General features: G+C 29.4%; 2 protein-coding genes across 5 annotated transcripts; both read left to right on the top strand.

Moving 5' to 3' along the window:
* The first annotated feature begins 888 nt into the window (after positions 1–888).
* On the top strand, positions 889–5,234 carry LOC141454533 (putative inorganic phosphate cotransporter). The gene is made up of 10 exons (XM_074128870.1): positions 889–907; positions 1,003–1,066; positions 1,351–1,487; positions 2,367–2,597; positions 2,709–2,796; positions 3,508–3,728; positions 3,808–3,957; positions 4,046–4,178; positions 4,416–4,657; positions 4,993–5,234. The coding sequence occupies exons 2-10, from the start codon at positions 1,051–1,053 to the stop codon at positions 5,158–5,160; spliced, it is 1,386 nt and encodes a 461-aa protein (XP_073984971.1). The 5' UTR covers positions 889–907; positions 1,003–1,050; the 3' UTR covers positions 5,161–5,234.
* A 120-nt stretch (positions 5,235–5,354) lies between these two features.
* On the top strand, positions 5,355–10,653 carry LOC141454531 (sialin-like). 4 transcript variants are annotated; one of them, XM_074128867.1, is made up of 10 exons: positions 5,355–5,736; positions 6,798–6,921; positions 7,206–7,342; positions 7,417–7,647; positions 7,727–7,814; positions 7,985–8,205; positions 8,882–9,031; positions 9,551–9,683; positions 9,763–10,004; positions 10,510–10,653. In XM_074128867.1, the coding sequence occupies exons 2-10, from the start codon at positions 6,852–6,854 to the stop codon at positions 10,627–10,629; spliced, it is 1,392 nt and encodes a 463-aa protein (XP_073984968.1). In that variant the 5' UTR covers positions 5,355–5,736; positions 6,798–6,851; the 3' UTR covers positions 10,630–10,653. The 4 variants fall into 4 exon arrangements, with proteins under 4 accessions (XP_073984968.1, XP_073984967.1, XP_073984969.1 ...); XM_074128866.1 differs by having other exon boundaries at positions 6,801–6,921; XM_074128868.1 differs by lacking the exon at positions 10,510–10,653 and adding an exon at positions 10,083–10,496 and having other exon boundaries at positions 6,801–6,921.
* The last annotated feature ends 2,126 nt before the right edge of the window (positions 10,654–12,779 follow it).

The following is a 12,779-nucleotide window of genomic DNA, read 5'->3' on the forward strand; positions in this document are numbered from 1 at the left end:
TAAAGAAAAATATAAAAGTAAAAAAAAAGTAAAGTAATCGCCTATTTTTTCAGGCGGGGCTTAACGTCCAACTACCAAATAGGTGTCGTGGACGGAGGCGACTAGCAAACATACTTTACGGTAAATTTCTCTTATTAACCATTAAATAAAATCCAAGGCCTAAGGCCAGGAATCGAACCCAGTACAACAATACATATTAGCTTTACAGTTCTAGCCTCTAAACGTGGCGAGTGAGTTGTTGACTCGCCTTAAATTAAAAAAAAAAATTTTACATTACAAGTAAGGGAAATATATTCCACTATATATTTCACTTCCCATTTCAACGAATTTTATACTAAAACTGTACAATATTTAACAATTTCAGATGCTTGCAAGTATTTAATTAACTTGAAGATTTTTTTTAATTCTATTATTTTTCTCTTAATACACACATATATTAATTTATTCATCTCTTTAATATACAATACTTCAAATTTTCCTTCTTTATGTGATTAATTTACTGAAATAAATAAATAAATAACACAATTTTACTCTGTTACAGTGAATTTCAAGTGACTGGAGATAGAAGTAAGAAATAAACTATTTGCTACCAAAAGTAATACCAATTAATTCCTATCCTAGTAATCCATAATTTACTATAATCAACAATAATTTATTACTGACGATTTTTTTTAGTTAATATTTCTAAGGATTTATTTATTTTTAATCCTTTAGATAATGAATTGTTTAGATATAATGGTATAATTATTTACAGAAACTCAAATTATTTAAAAAAAATAATAAATCAACTTTATTAAATCAAAAAACTTAAGATAAGAATTACAATTTAAGTGGTGAAAATGTAAACTCGGCAGCATTTGCAACAGATATATTTACAACTATTTAATGTCAAGGATGGCCATTACTAGTGAGTGAAAAATGACGTAGCCCTGATAATATTTTAATATAAAAAAAGAAAGAAAAAAAAAACTATTCAAATTGAAACAATTTAATCTTGTTTAGGCTTTCAATTACTTCTCAACCATCGATCATTCCAATTTGAAAAAAGTGATGTGCAACGTTAAAGGTATTTGTGTTTAAAATTATTTTTCTTAAAAATAGTTGAGAAAATATTCATGATCATTTGAAACAATAAAATAATGTAAGTAAAAGCATAGTGGGCTGATATCTGTATATTCCATCAGTCCTAATGAAAGAGTTGTTAACAATAAAAAGTTAAGGCTCTGCTTAAATAGATAGTGGCCTATCTATTTAAGCTGCCAGTCTGCATTTATAATGTACTTAGATCATTAAAAAAAAAAAAATCTAATTTGATGAATGTCGAATCTATCTTAATTGGTAATGTTTTAGGTGAAGGTTTAGCGAAGAGGCATATCCAAGCAGTGGTGTTGTTTTTGTGTGTACTGTCTGTATTCTTTCTAAGGGTCAATATGTCAGTAGCTATTGTATCAATGACTGATAAAAACAGTTCTAACATCAATTTTAAAGCAAGTAAATATTTCTTTTTATTTTAGACTTATTTTTTGGATTCAGTTTTTATAAAATTGTCTGAAAATCCTTATAAATAATGCTCGGGGTAAACTATATTGTCTTAGGGGAAGATATATGAAATGTAACTGGGAGTTAACTAGGGTAGAACTACAAAGATCTCATATTTCTTTGAATATTGTCACAATTTTTCCGCAAAAAAAATATATATATAAAATAATTTAGGCATTTCCTTAAGATTGATTGAGTGCAAACGCTTTGGTGTGTCAATTCGTTGTTAGCGAAACAAGAACTAAAAATAATTACAATTAGAATGCTTACAGAAATGAATTTATGTCCCTTAGACATAAAGGATTAAGTCAGTTTTTGGGGGACTTTAACCTCTAAAAACCGCTCTGAGTTCCAATAACTTTTAAAAAATTTTCTAGACTCTGCCTATAATTATTATTTTTAAAAACAATTTTGAATTAATAACGTTGACCACTTCCTAAATTGCCAATATATAAGTGGGTCAATTGGATGCTATAATTCTGTAAAAACTATTTTGTTTCCTCAAATTGCCTTAAATTTGTTATCATCACTACCTCCGAAAGCATCAGCACAGAATCGGTGTCTTGAAAATCAGTTTATGTAACCTTTACTGTAAGGTGATGTGGATACTAAGAACCAACATTTGTCTATATATCGTGAGGGTCTAATGGGGGTAACTATTTCACGAAATAGTTAAAAAAAAATTGTATTTGTCTCACAGATATTGAATGGCTGAAGTATCGCAGAAGTGTAAGGCTAAGATTTAAACTATGTGTCCATCAATTTATAATTTACAATTTCTTACAAATCCCATGAAATTGAAGCGAATTTTTTTTCTGTTCATATAGGAATTTAATTGGAATGAAAAAGAGAAAAGCGCCATTTTAAGTTCATTTTTCTGGGGTTATCTGGTAATACAAGTGCCTGCAGGACAGTTAGGGCAGCATTTCAGCCCCAAGTTATTATTACTGATTACTAATACTGCCTCAGCAGTCTTGGCAGGTCTGACACCAACTGCAGCTTATTACGGTGGATGGAAATTATTATGTGCAATTAGAGTTGGTCAAGGTTTATGTCAGGTAAATTGAGGTTAGTTTTTTTTTAAAGTACATTTTAAATGTTAAGTATGAACATTTTTTTTAAAAAAAATTTAGCTGTTGGTTAAATGTTGTGTTTTGTTTATTGTTTAGGGATTCGTGTTTCCTGTTATATACATTTTGGCCTCAAAATGGGCTCCACTGGAAGAAAGGAACAGATTTGTTGGCCTTGCAATGAATGGTAACTACAATATATTTTATTCTCTAACTCTTAATAAGTACAGCTAAAACTTTTTTAATTTATATTTTGAGGTCTTCTGAATTTGAAAACTTTTCTTAGTACATGATCAGAGAGTTTCTTTTTATTCCAAACATGAAAAGTGTAAAAAAAAGCTTAAACGGATCTTTGAATTCGAGGCAATGTATTAGAATTGCTTCCTTTATTATTTCGCAGTTTTCTTGTAATGATTCCAACCCAACATTTAAAAAAAAAAAAAAAAAAATTCCAGGTACATTTTAGAGTTACTCTGAGAATTGCTATGCTAAACTTCTCTCCAACATCCCCCTTCAAGAAAGTTACTAAACCAACTACATAATATTAAGTAATATTGAAAACATTGCTGTAGTTCTAAATTATAGAGGAATCCACACTCGAAGAGTTATTTTTAAAGAAGAATATTGTTATTTAGAATCTGTGAATTAATTGAATGTTTTTGGAGCGGCCAATGGCTGATAGATCTGTACATCAAATCACTCCTGACTCTTCTGTTCTAATATGAAAATTAACCAACATTTTCCCATTATTCTATGTTTATTTATATTTTATGTTTATTTTGTAGGAAGTAAATTTTGATTTTCAATTAGTAAAAAAAGAAAATTTAGTGTTTAAGAAGAGTGAATATTTAAATTTTATTTTATTTTAGTTAACACTCACTATTTTTATTATGCCAAGGAGCGCCTCTAGGTATCACCCTAGCCATGCCACTTTGTGGTTTGTTAGCTCAAAGTTCGGGAGGATGGCCTTCAGTATTCTATGTATCAGCTTCTTTGGGTGCAGCTTGGTCACTGTTGTGGGCACGGATAGGAGCTGATAGTCCAGCTGAACATAGTTCTATATCACGCGATGAAAAAGAATTCATAGAACGTTCATTAGCAAATACAACATCAAACAAAGTAAGATTTGCCATCAACCATTTTAATGCTATCATGTTAGTATTATAACAGGTATCAATCAATATTTTTTACCATTTAGCTCTACAAAACTCCGTGGAGAAAAATATTTACATCCGTACCGTTTTGGGCATTAATCGCTACACATTTAGGGAATGGTTGGAGTTTCTCTATTCTAATAACAGAGACACCATCATTTATTAATTCAATTTTAAATTTTGATATTGGAGCTGTAAGTATCAACAATGTTACAATTTATTTATTCTTTATTTTAAATATACGTTATTTATGGTGTTTATTTATCTTTTTCTTTGCGACAGAATGGATTCTTATCAGCTCTACCGTACTTAAGTATGTGGATAGTAGCATTTCCAGCATGTTGGGTAGCGGATTACCTACTGAAGAATAAAATTGCTTCAAATAATTTTGTTAGAAAATTCTGGACTACAATTTGTTAGTAAAAAACTATTCTTCCTTGTATTAAATATTGTGGATTTATTTTCGCGAAGATTCAAACAATGAAGCGAAATTGTTTTGAACGAATCTTCCTATTATAAATTTACAATATTTAACGATTGACGTTCTCGAAGAGAAAATAATGGTTCTCTTTTTTCTAATTCTTCTATTCATTAGATATTCACAGAGATATTTTTAACTTTCGCTTTCTCAACTTTTTTGTTTTGTTTTCAGCTCAAGGAGGAAGAGGTTTTGCGTTGATTCTACTTGGATATATTAGCTACAATACTACCGCAGCTATAGTTACGTTGACAATGGCTGTTACCGCATCAGCATTCATGTTTAGTGGGTTTCATATAAATCATTTAGATTTATCTCCTAAGTTTGTTGGAACATTAATGGGAATAGCAAATGGATTGGAAAATATTTCTGCTATAATCGCCCCTTTAACTGTTGGTTTATTTGTAAAAAATCAGGTGAGTTTCAACAATGAAAGTGGTATTTTATTTACAAAATTTTATTATTATTATTTTTTGAAGCTATAAAAAGAAAGGAAGTATTTTTTAATTTGTTTTGTTTGGGCGAAGTTTTGCACTAAATAATCTTAAGTGAGCTAAAAACGTGAAAGTTATAGCAAAAAAAAAGATAAATAAATAATAATCCATAAAAATCTAAAGAATGTGTTCAGTCTTAGGGAGCTAATCGTTGATTATTTTTTCCTTAATTAATAAGTATTTATTTTTGTTAAGATCTAAATATTATGATAATTATGAATGATCGATTGTGTTATTATTATTTTTTTTTTTTTTAGGAATCACTTGAAGAGTGGCGATTGGTCTTTTTGATAACAGGATTTGTAACTATCTTTGGCAGCATTATATTTGTCTTATTTGGAAGTGCTAAAATCCAACTTTGGAATTTTCCTACTGAAGATAATGAAAAACAAAGAATTTCATACACTGAAAATAAAGGACCATAATTATGATAAATTCTCATTAAAAATTTAATGCAAACATTAACAAAGTTAACTTAAATAAATAATAAATTTAATATGTATATTTTATTTTTATTTCCTCATTATTACATTATTTCTAATCATCTAAAGATAAATCCTGTAAGAACTATGCAACACTTTTTCTTTTGATCATACAATAATTTTATAAAGTTGATTGAATAATATTATATATATATATTAATATTATATAAAGTTAATTATGCAATAATAAGTTGTTTTATAAAAAAAAAATTACACATTACCCACATAAGAATTGTGTTTTCTTCCATCACTCATCAAGCATTTCAGAAGTTGATAATTTCCAAGTCAAGGTAGACAATATTAAGCACGAAAATGTGCGATAAGACTAAAATACATTTTAATTTAGGGAGAAGTTTAATTCAGTTGACCTCGTGCTAATTGATAAAATATTGCTTCTAACGTTATACTTTAAATTTTGTTTTGTTAATATTAACGTATAAGGTGATTATTAATGTAACTGTGAAACTATAATGACTACTTCACATTCGCATAAACTGCATTAATCTTCTTATCATGAGGGTAATAAAATTGAATAAGTTTGATTTTAGTTTAGTTTTCATTTATGTTTAGCTTATATAATTATGTTTAATTTTACTAATGAGCAGTTCGATATGCACGTTCAGGTGACTTTTTAATTAATAGTTTTTTTTAAAAATCTCTATTGCACTGTTTCTCAGTATCACATATAATTTTACGGCTGCAATTCAATTCCAGTTACTTCAAGTGATGCTTTATGTTTGTAATTTTGAACTGTATAGTTATACAGTTTATTATCGGCTCATTCTAATCGTCGAATATCTTAGCTTGATCGATTCCGTTCACCGAATAATACTGGTTTGTTTTTGGGACTCGTTTGGGATGAGTCGTTTGTTTGTTCCAGTAATTAGCTTTGATTGGCTGCCAGTTATTTGCAACAGTAATTTGTTCCATCAGTTAAGTGCAAGTCTTTTTAGTCTAATGTGCGGGTTTCACCTTTAGTCGTTTGTACATCCCAAGTAGCATTTAAGTTAGCAGGTGAAAGAGGAATTGAAGTCATTAATTAAGAGTTTATTTAAGTGAATATACAGATGAGAGGAAACCGTTGTGACGTCCGAGGTATGAGAGCAAATTGCAGTATCGTCAGCGTAAGAGCCGAGTGTTTGAGTAAGATGGTAGGTCAGATGTGTACACAGTTTAGAGAAGCGGTCCGAGGATACTACCATGAGGAACACCAGTCCGTGCTAGTTATTAGTATGAAGAGGCTGATTATGTAATTTACGAAGTTCAAAAGATTTCATTAATAAATTATTGAAGCCATTTCCGAGAATATAGACAAATCAATTGCCAAAAAAGCTTATTGTCAAGACTCATGGTGGCACTGAAATCAAATCTAGAATTTATATTATCTGCATTGTTCTCAGAGGACTTTAAAATGGGGAAAACTTCGAAAATCTGCTCGATTGCATTTCCTTCTCTTTTGAGAGGGCAAAAAGAAAATGTAATGCAGAATATTGGTTTAATTTTAGTGATGTAGTGGTGCTTGAAAACAACTATTTTAACTTTAAGTAAGATAAACTTTATTTCTGTTTTAATCTTAAAAGCAGCAAGGGTCAAGTTAATTTACTGCAAAAGTTTCAAAATATATTTACGAAATCATGGAATCCACAAGTTCAAAGCTTGATCTCTTTGGATCACTCTCTAGAGAAAAACAACCATCAAGAGTTGGTGAGCCTACTTTATCATTATGTGTTAAATCAAATAATAAGCCTAATATGTCTACGGGCCAAAATAAAATTAAAATGCATTCAGTTGATTTAAAAATACAAATACATAATATAAAAACTTACATTTAATAATATCTGAAGTCTTTGAACCTTTTTTTGGTTAAACTGCTGGTCTCTGTATCACCGGCCAGTGAGCTAAAGTGGCTTCCTAGGAAGAGAAAATCTAAAGAAAAACTCGACGATTCAATCCGAATTTCATCACTAACCTTTTTCCCTTAATTTCAGATATTATTTTTAAAAAGAGATACATCCATTCAGCAATGATGGCACTTTGTTTAGTTGTAGCTTACTTAAATAGGATAAATTTGTCTGTGGCTATTGTTTCTATGACGGATAAAAAGAGTTCTAATGAAAATTTTTATGTAAGTTTTTTAATAATAATATAATATTTTTTAACGGAATATATTTGTATTTTTTATTTTATTGCTTTTTGAAGGAGTTTGATTGGAATGAACGAGAAAAAGGCATATTGTTGAGCTCCTTTTTCTGGGGATATGTGATCACCCAAATACCAGCAGGCCAGATTGCACAGTTCATTAGCCCCAAGTTATTGTTAGGAATAACAAACTTAATTTCAACTATATTGGCAGCACTAACACCCGCCGCATCTTACTTTGGTGGCTGGCAACTTCTCACTGGAATAAGGGTTGCCGAAGGTGTCTGCCAGGTAGTGGAAAATGTCTAACTGGAATTATCCAAGAACACATTCCAAAATTTTCAGTTTTACTTATGAGTGTACGTTTCAGGGTTTTATACCTTCTTTAATGTTTAAAATGGCATCTAATTGGTGTCCACCTTCTGAAAGGAGCAGATTACTTGGTTTTTCTTTAAGCGGTAAGTAGGTTATTGGAAAGAATATAATCTGTATAATTGTAAGGTTGACCTTAGTAATTGAAATTCTCTAATTGTTAAAAATGATTAAATTAAAATTTATATGTATTTCCATAAAATTAATTTAGTTTTAATTAATTTAACATTGTACTTGTTAAACTGTTGCAATAAAGGGGCTATCGCAGCTCCAATGGCTTTACCAATATTTGGCTCGTTGGCTCACAGTGCAGGAGGCTGGCCAGCGATATTTTATTTCACTGCCATATTAAATCTATTATGGACCATAAATTGGGCATGGATTGGTGCAGACAGCCCTACCACACATAAAACGATATCATCCGAAGAAAAAATATACGTAGAGACATCTTTATTAAACTGTAAAGATTTTGGCAGAGTGAGTTTTATTTTAAACAAACTTTTCTAGTATTTTCTGTGAAGTGATATTCAACAGTTAATGACAGTTTTTTTTTTTAAATTAAGGTATGAATTTCAAAAAAATGTTTTGATACTTCTGCATTTAATGTAGATGTATAATAATAATAAATATTTCCTTATTTTCTGTTTCTAACATTGTATTTTTATGCCAAGCTTATATTATACACATTAGGTCGGCTAGTTTTGGATGTAGAGCTTCAGAAAAAAGGGAAAAAATCCAAACACTTTCGTAGATTTACTGGAATATCCTTATTTTCTGTTTCTAATACAGTACTTTTATGCCAAACGTATATTATACACTTTAGGTCGGCTAGTTTTGGGAGCCAAATTTCAGAAAATAATGAAAAAGTCTATAATTTTAGTCAGTTTTTAAAAAAAATTCTTTTTCTACTTCCAAAATAATATTCTTATGCACTTAAGTGCTTGATAAAAAACAACTCGACAGCTAGTTTTGGAAACAGAATATTTGTTGATTATATACCACCTAATATTATTTGAAAAACTTATTTTCTGTTTCTATTCACAGATTATTTTATACATTTCTCTGAAACATACGATATTTTTTTTTTTTAGCAAGATATTTTTGTATTAATTAATTATTCTCTAGTTAATTGAATTTAAAAAACCTTTTACAGAAAATGAAAACTCCATGGGTTAAAATTTTTACCAGTATACCATTTTGGTCTTTACTACTAACTCAGATGTGCGAAGGATTTGGTAGGAATTTACTTTTAAATGAATTACCTTCTTTTATAGATGGAATATTGAAAGTTGGAATAGCTGCAGTAAGTAATTGACATTTAAATTTAAATTTTTATAATTTTTGTGCCATTTGGTTTTCCTTTCCCAGAAATACAAATTTCAGGTTTTATTCTTCTTCTTAGCAAAAGCCACTAATAGTTTCACTTGTGAAGTTCATTTAGATGCACGTTTGTTGATTTAGACGGTTGATTCATGGTTTGAATAACAAAGGAGATTAGCAGTGCAATATCTTTATATTTTTTTACTGTCTTACTGCAATCCTGTCATAATAAAATATTTAGATATTTGTTGTAATTTAATTTACTGGACAATATATTTAAATTATTTAGAAGAATTAGTAAAAATGAATGTTCTGCTCTTTTTGTTTAAATATGTACATAGGTACTTGCTAATCAGCTAGAAATATTGCTTCTTGAAAAAAATCTTATTAAAACTTTAGCCGATTCTGTTATTTTGTACCACATCTTGAAAACGTTACCAACCAAAACGTTAGTTTTCTTTTTCTTTTATGGGAACGATTTTATGTGATTTAATGTTCGCAGAATGGTTTCTTAAGCGGATGTCCATATTACATTTCATGGCTCTTTGTATTTCCTACATGTTGGTTAGCAGATTATTTAATAAAGAGTGGAATTCTATCGAAATCTGCAGTTAGAAAATTATGGACAACACTATGTTTGTATCAAATTATCAAAAAAAAAACATTATCTTGTTATCATTACTTAATTTACCAAGTTGATTTGTTTTTTTTCAGCCATGTCCGCCAGTTGTCTACTAATCCTGTTCATTGGCTTTTGTGTAGACAATTCTATACTTGCAATAATCCTATTAGTTGTAGCGTTTATTTTACATGCATTCATATTTAGTTCATTCCTTATAACTCCACTCGATATGACGCCAAATTTTGCTGGAGTATTACATAGTATTATAAATACAGCTGAAAGTTTAGCAGGATTATTTGCTCCGATTGTCGTCGGATTGGTCGTTGATAACCCAGTAAGTGTGAAAATTATATCTCTTTTCAGTTTCATAGATTTATTTCTTACATTCAGCTTGATATCATAAACATTTCAGGTAAGTTTTTTAGATCAGTCAGTTATGTTAAGTGGCCAACATTATTAAAAAAAATAAAATAAATAAAAAGTAAATAAATAGAATAATTTATAAAGCAATGATTGCTTAGAGATGGTGAGTATAAAATAAAGTAATCATTAGAACACCAATCATTGCACTGGAGACGCCGAGTCCAGGTGGTTGCCTTTAGATTTTCTCTTGTTGAAGGAGTCTCTTGCAGTGCACAGCCGGACAGTATTAGTTTTAACGAGAAAACATTGTCCGAAGGCCAGCAGAGTATTGAAAAAAATGCTGTAGATCTCAGATGTAAATGTGCCTTAAATGAATAAAATAATAAATATCATTGTTAGTTCATTACACTCCATCCATGTTTTTTATTTTTTAAATGTAAGAAAATCTAACAAATTATTTTATTTTTTTTCATCAGAATTCCAAGGATCAATGGTGGGCTGTTTTCATAATAATGACTTGCTTGTCTGTCATTGGAAATGTTATATTTGTAATTTTTGGAAGTACTGATGTTCAAGAATGGAATTCTCCAGAATAATTATTTAAATAAATTTTATACTTATTTGGTAATTTTATATCAAAAATTTTCTTATTCATTTGACATTCCTTAATTGTTTTATTCACCTCCTCTATGCTGAGTGTGAAGTCGTGGGAAGAATTTAATTCAAGAAGAAAAAGGAAATGACAAAAAGTTTATATTTAGTTTTTCTATTTGAAACAGCTTAAATGCCATGACTCTATTAGTCAATGAAATCTCATCCAGAAAAATCTGGAGCAGAACAATGAGAAGTTGTATTTACCATCATCTACTCTCTTAAGAATTTACATTCATGGTCAAAGCAAGAATTTTTCAATTGGAGTAATAGAATCCTTGTAACTGAGTAATCATGTTACTATTTACATTTTTTTGGGAAGATTGAGAAACAAGTTCATTGTATTCTCCAAGTAAAAACTACATTTAATTTAGGATACAACACAATGACTTTCTTAATGAGATTGTTACTGAGAATATGTTTACAAAATGATTTAGTCAACAATATCTCTTTAAGACAATAAAGTTTAGCAGCTAATAATAATAATAATAATAATATATTTTATTATAATGAATTTAAATTACACAAAATAGAATACAAATAAATAAAAGACAATACTCTCTGGTGTTAAACACCATCAGAGGAGTTGAATCAAAAAACAAAACGAGATAGAAAAAAATAAATTAATAAAAATAAAAAGGAGGCTTTACACTAAAAGCAATAGAAATGCACAATAAAAATAGTATAAAATTAAAAATTGAATTATATCTTTATGACCAAGCCAATTTACAATATTGAATTAATAAATAAAAATTAGTGCCATTTAAGTACTTTATAAGCTGTTCTTTAGAAAGGCTGGTTTGTTTAAAAAATTTGAACCTTATTTTACTCAGGATGGGACAGATCGCCAGAAAGTGAAGTATATCCTCCAGCTTAGATCTATTGCATAGTGAACAAATTGCAGAACCGCTGGAATAGCGTTTGTAATTTAAATTTAGCAGCTCTCCCCTAGCCCTTAAAATCCAACTTATATCTGTTATTTTAAACTTTTGATCTAAGTAATTTATATCATAATTAAAGTTTTTGTAAATCACAGAAGTGTTTGAAGTATACATGCAGAGAGTATACGTTTTTCCCTAAATTTTGCATGTAATGCATTTCTTAGGTTTTTAAAAGTATCTTCTAAATTTGCATTTATATCAGTTTCTAAACCATGACTTTTACACAATTCTCTCTGTTCTTTAAACCAAAATATTTCATTTTTAACTACTTTATTCAGAAGAATTTTAGGGTACCTACAATTGGGCATATTCAAGACTTTTGATATATAATTCTGATGTAATTTTAAAGTGTAAAGGAAGATAGGAAACAATTTAGTCTTGAGGTAAAAAACATAATTTGGCGTATTTACCGGAAGCTTAAAGACTTTTTTAATAAAAAATAATAACAGTTTCTCAACCTCATTACATCTTGTACCACCCCATACTTAACAGATACTTGCCCGAGTTACTGAATTAAATATTTTTACTTTAGTTTGAAAACCTATATCAGCGTTTTGAAATAAATTTGCTTCAGATTGAATTTAAACATAATTTAGCCTGTTTTAATTTATTAGGGAAATAACTTTGTAAACTCAAGGAGGGTGTTATATTTATTCCTAGGTATTGTTAACTACATTTATTTGTTGGATTCCATATCACCATTTGTTTGTCTTACTTATTTTACCTCCGTTTCTAAAAACCATAATGTTTGACTTTTCCAGATTAATTACCAAGTTCCATTTCATACAGTTTTCATAAAGGGCTTTATCATTCTTTGTAATGAGATCGGCGTAGAGGCCAACAAGACAATATCATCAGTATACGCTAAGAGTTTAATGTTCGTTTTACCAACGTTTACACCTACTTCCAAATATTCATCTAATAAAGAGAGAAAACAGGAGAGGACTCCAATAGAGCTCCCTGTTTAACTCCCATAGAGATTTCAAAAGATTGAGACAGACAAGTTTAACAGCTAATTAAGCTAACATCTCTTTATGTCATTAATAATTAATATTAAATCTGATGATTTTGTGAGGTTCTTGGGCGGCTATAAGACAGAATCTTCGGGAAATCAAGATGTACTGCGCTATGCCTAAACTTTGTATTCCCAATAT

This window comes from Rhodnius prolixus, unplaced genomic scaffold, assembly GCF_049639745.1.
Source record: "Rhodnius prolixus isolate KJV_2025 unplaced genomic scaffold, Rpr scaffold_9, whole genome shotgun sequence".
In the NCBI taxonomy this organism is placed as follows: domain Eukaryota; kingdom Metazoa; phylum Arthropoda; class Insecta; order Hemiptera; family Reduviidae; genus Rhodnius; species Rhodnius prolixus.

Coding starts and splice junctions, on each gene's coding strand:
- LOC141454533 (XM_074128870.1), top strand. Junction 2,797..3,507: donor TGTTGGCCTTGCAATGAATG/GTAACTACAATA, acceptor TATTATGCCAAG/GAGCGCCTCTAGGTATCACC. Junction 4,179..4,415: donor AAAATTCTGGACTACAATTT/GTTAGTAAAAAA, acceptor TTTTGTTTTCAG/CTCAAGGAGGAAGAGGTTTT.
- LOC141454531 (XM_074128867.1), top strand. CDS start 6,852: ATGGAATCCACAAGTTCAAAGCTTGATCTCTTTGGATCACTCTCTAGA. Junction 7,343..7,416: donor GTTCTAATGAAAATTTTTAT/GTAAGTTTTTTA, acceptor TGCTTTTTGAAG/GAGTTTGATTGGAATGAACG. Junction 10,005..10,509: donor GATTGGTCGTTGATAACCCA/GTAAGTGTGAAA, acceptor TTTTTTCATCAG/AATTCCAAGGATCAATGGTG.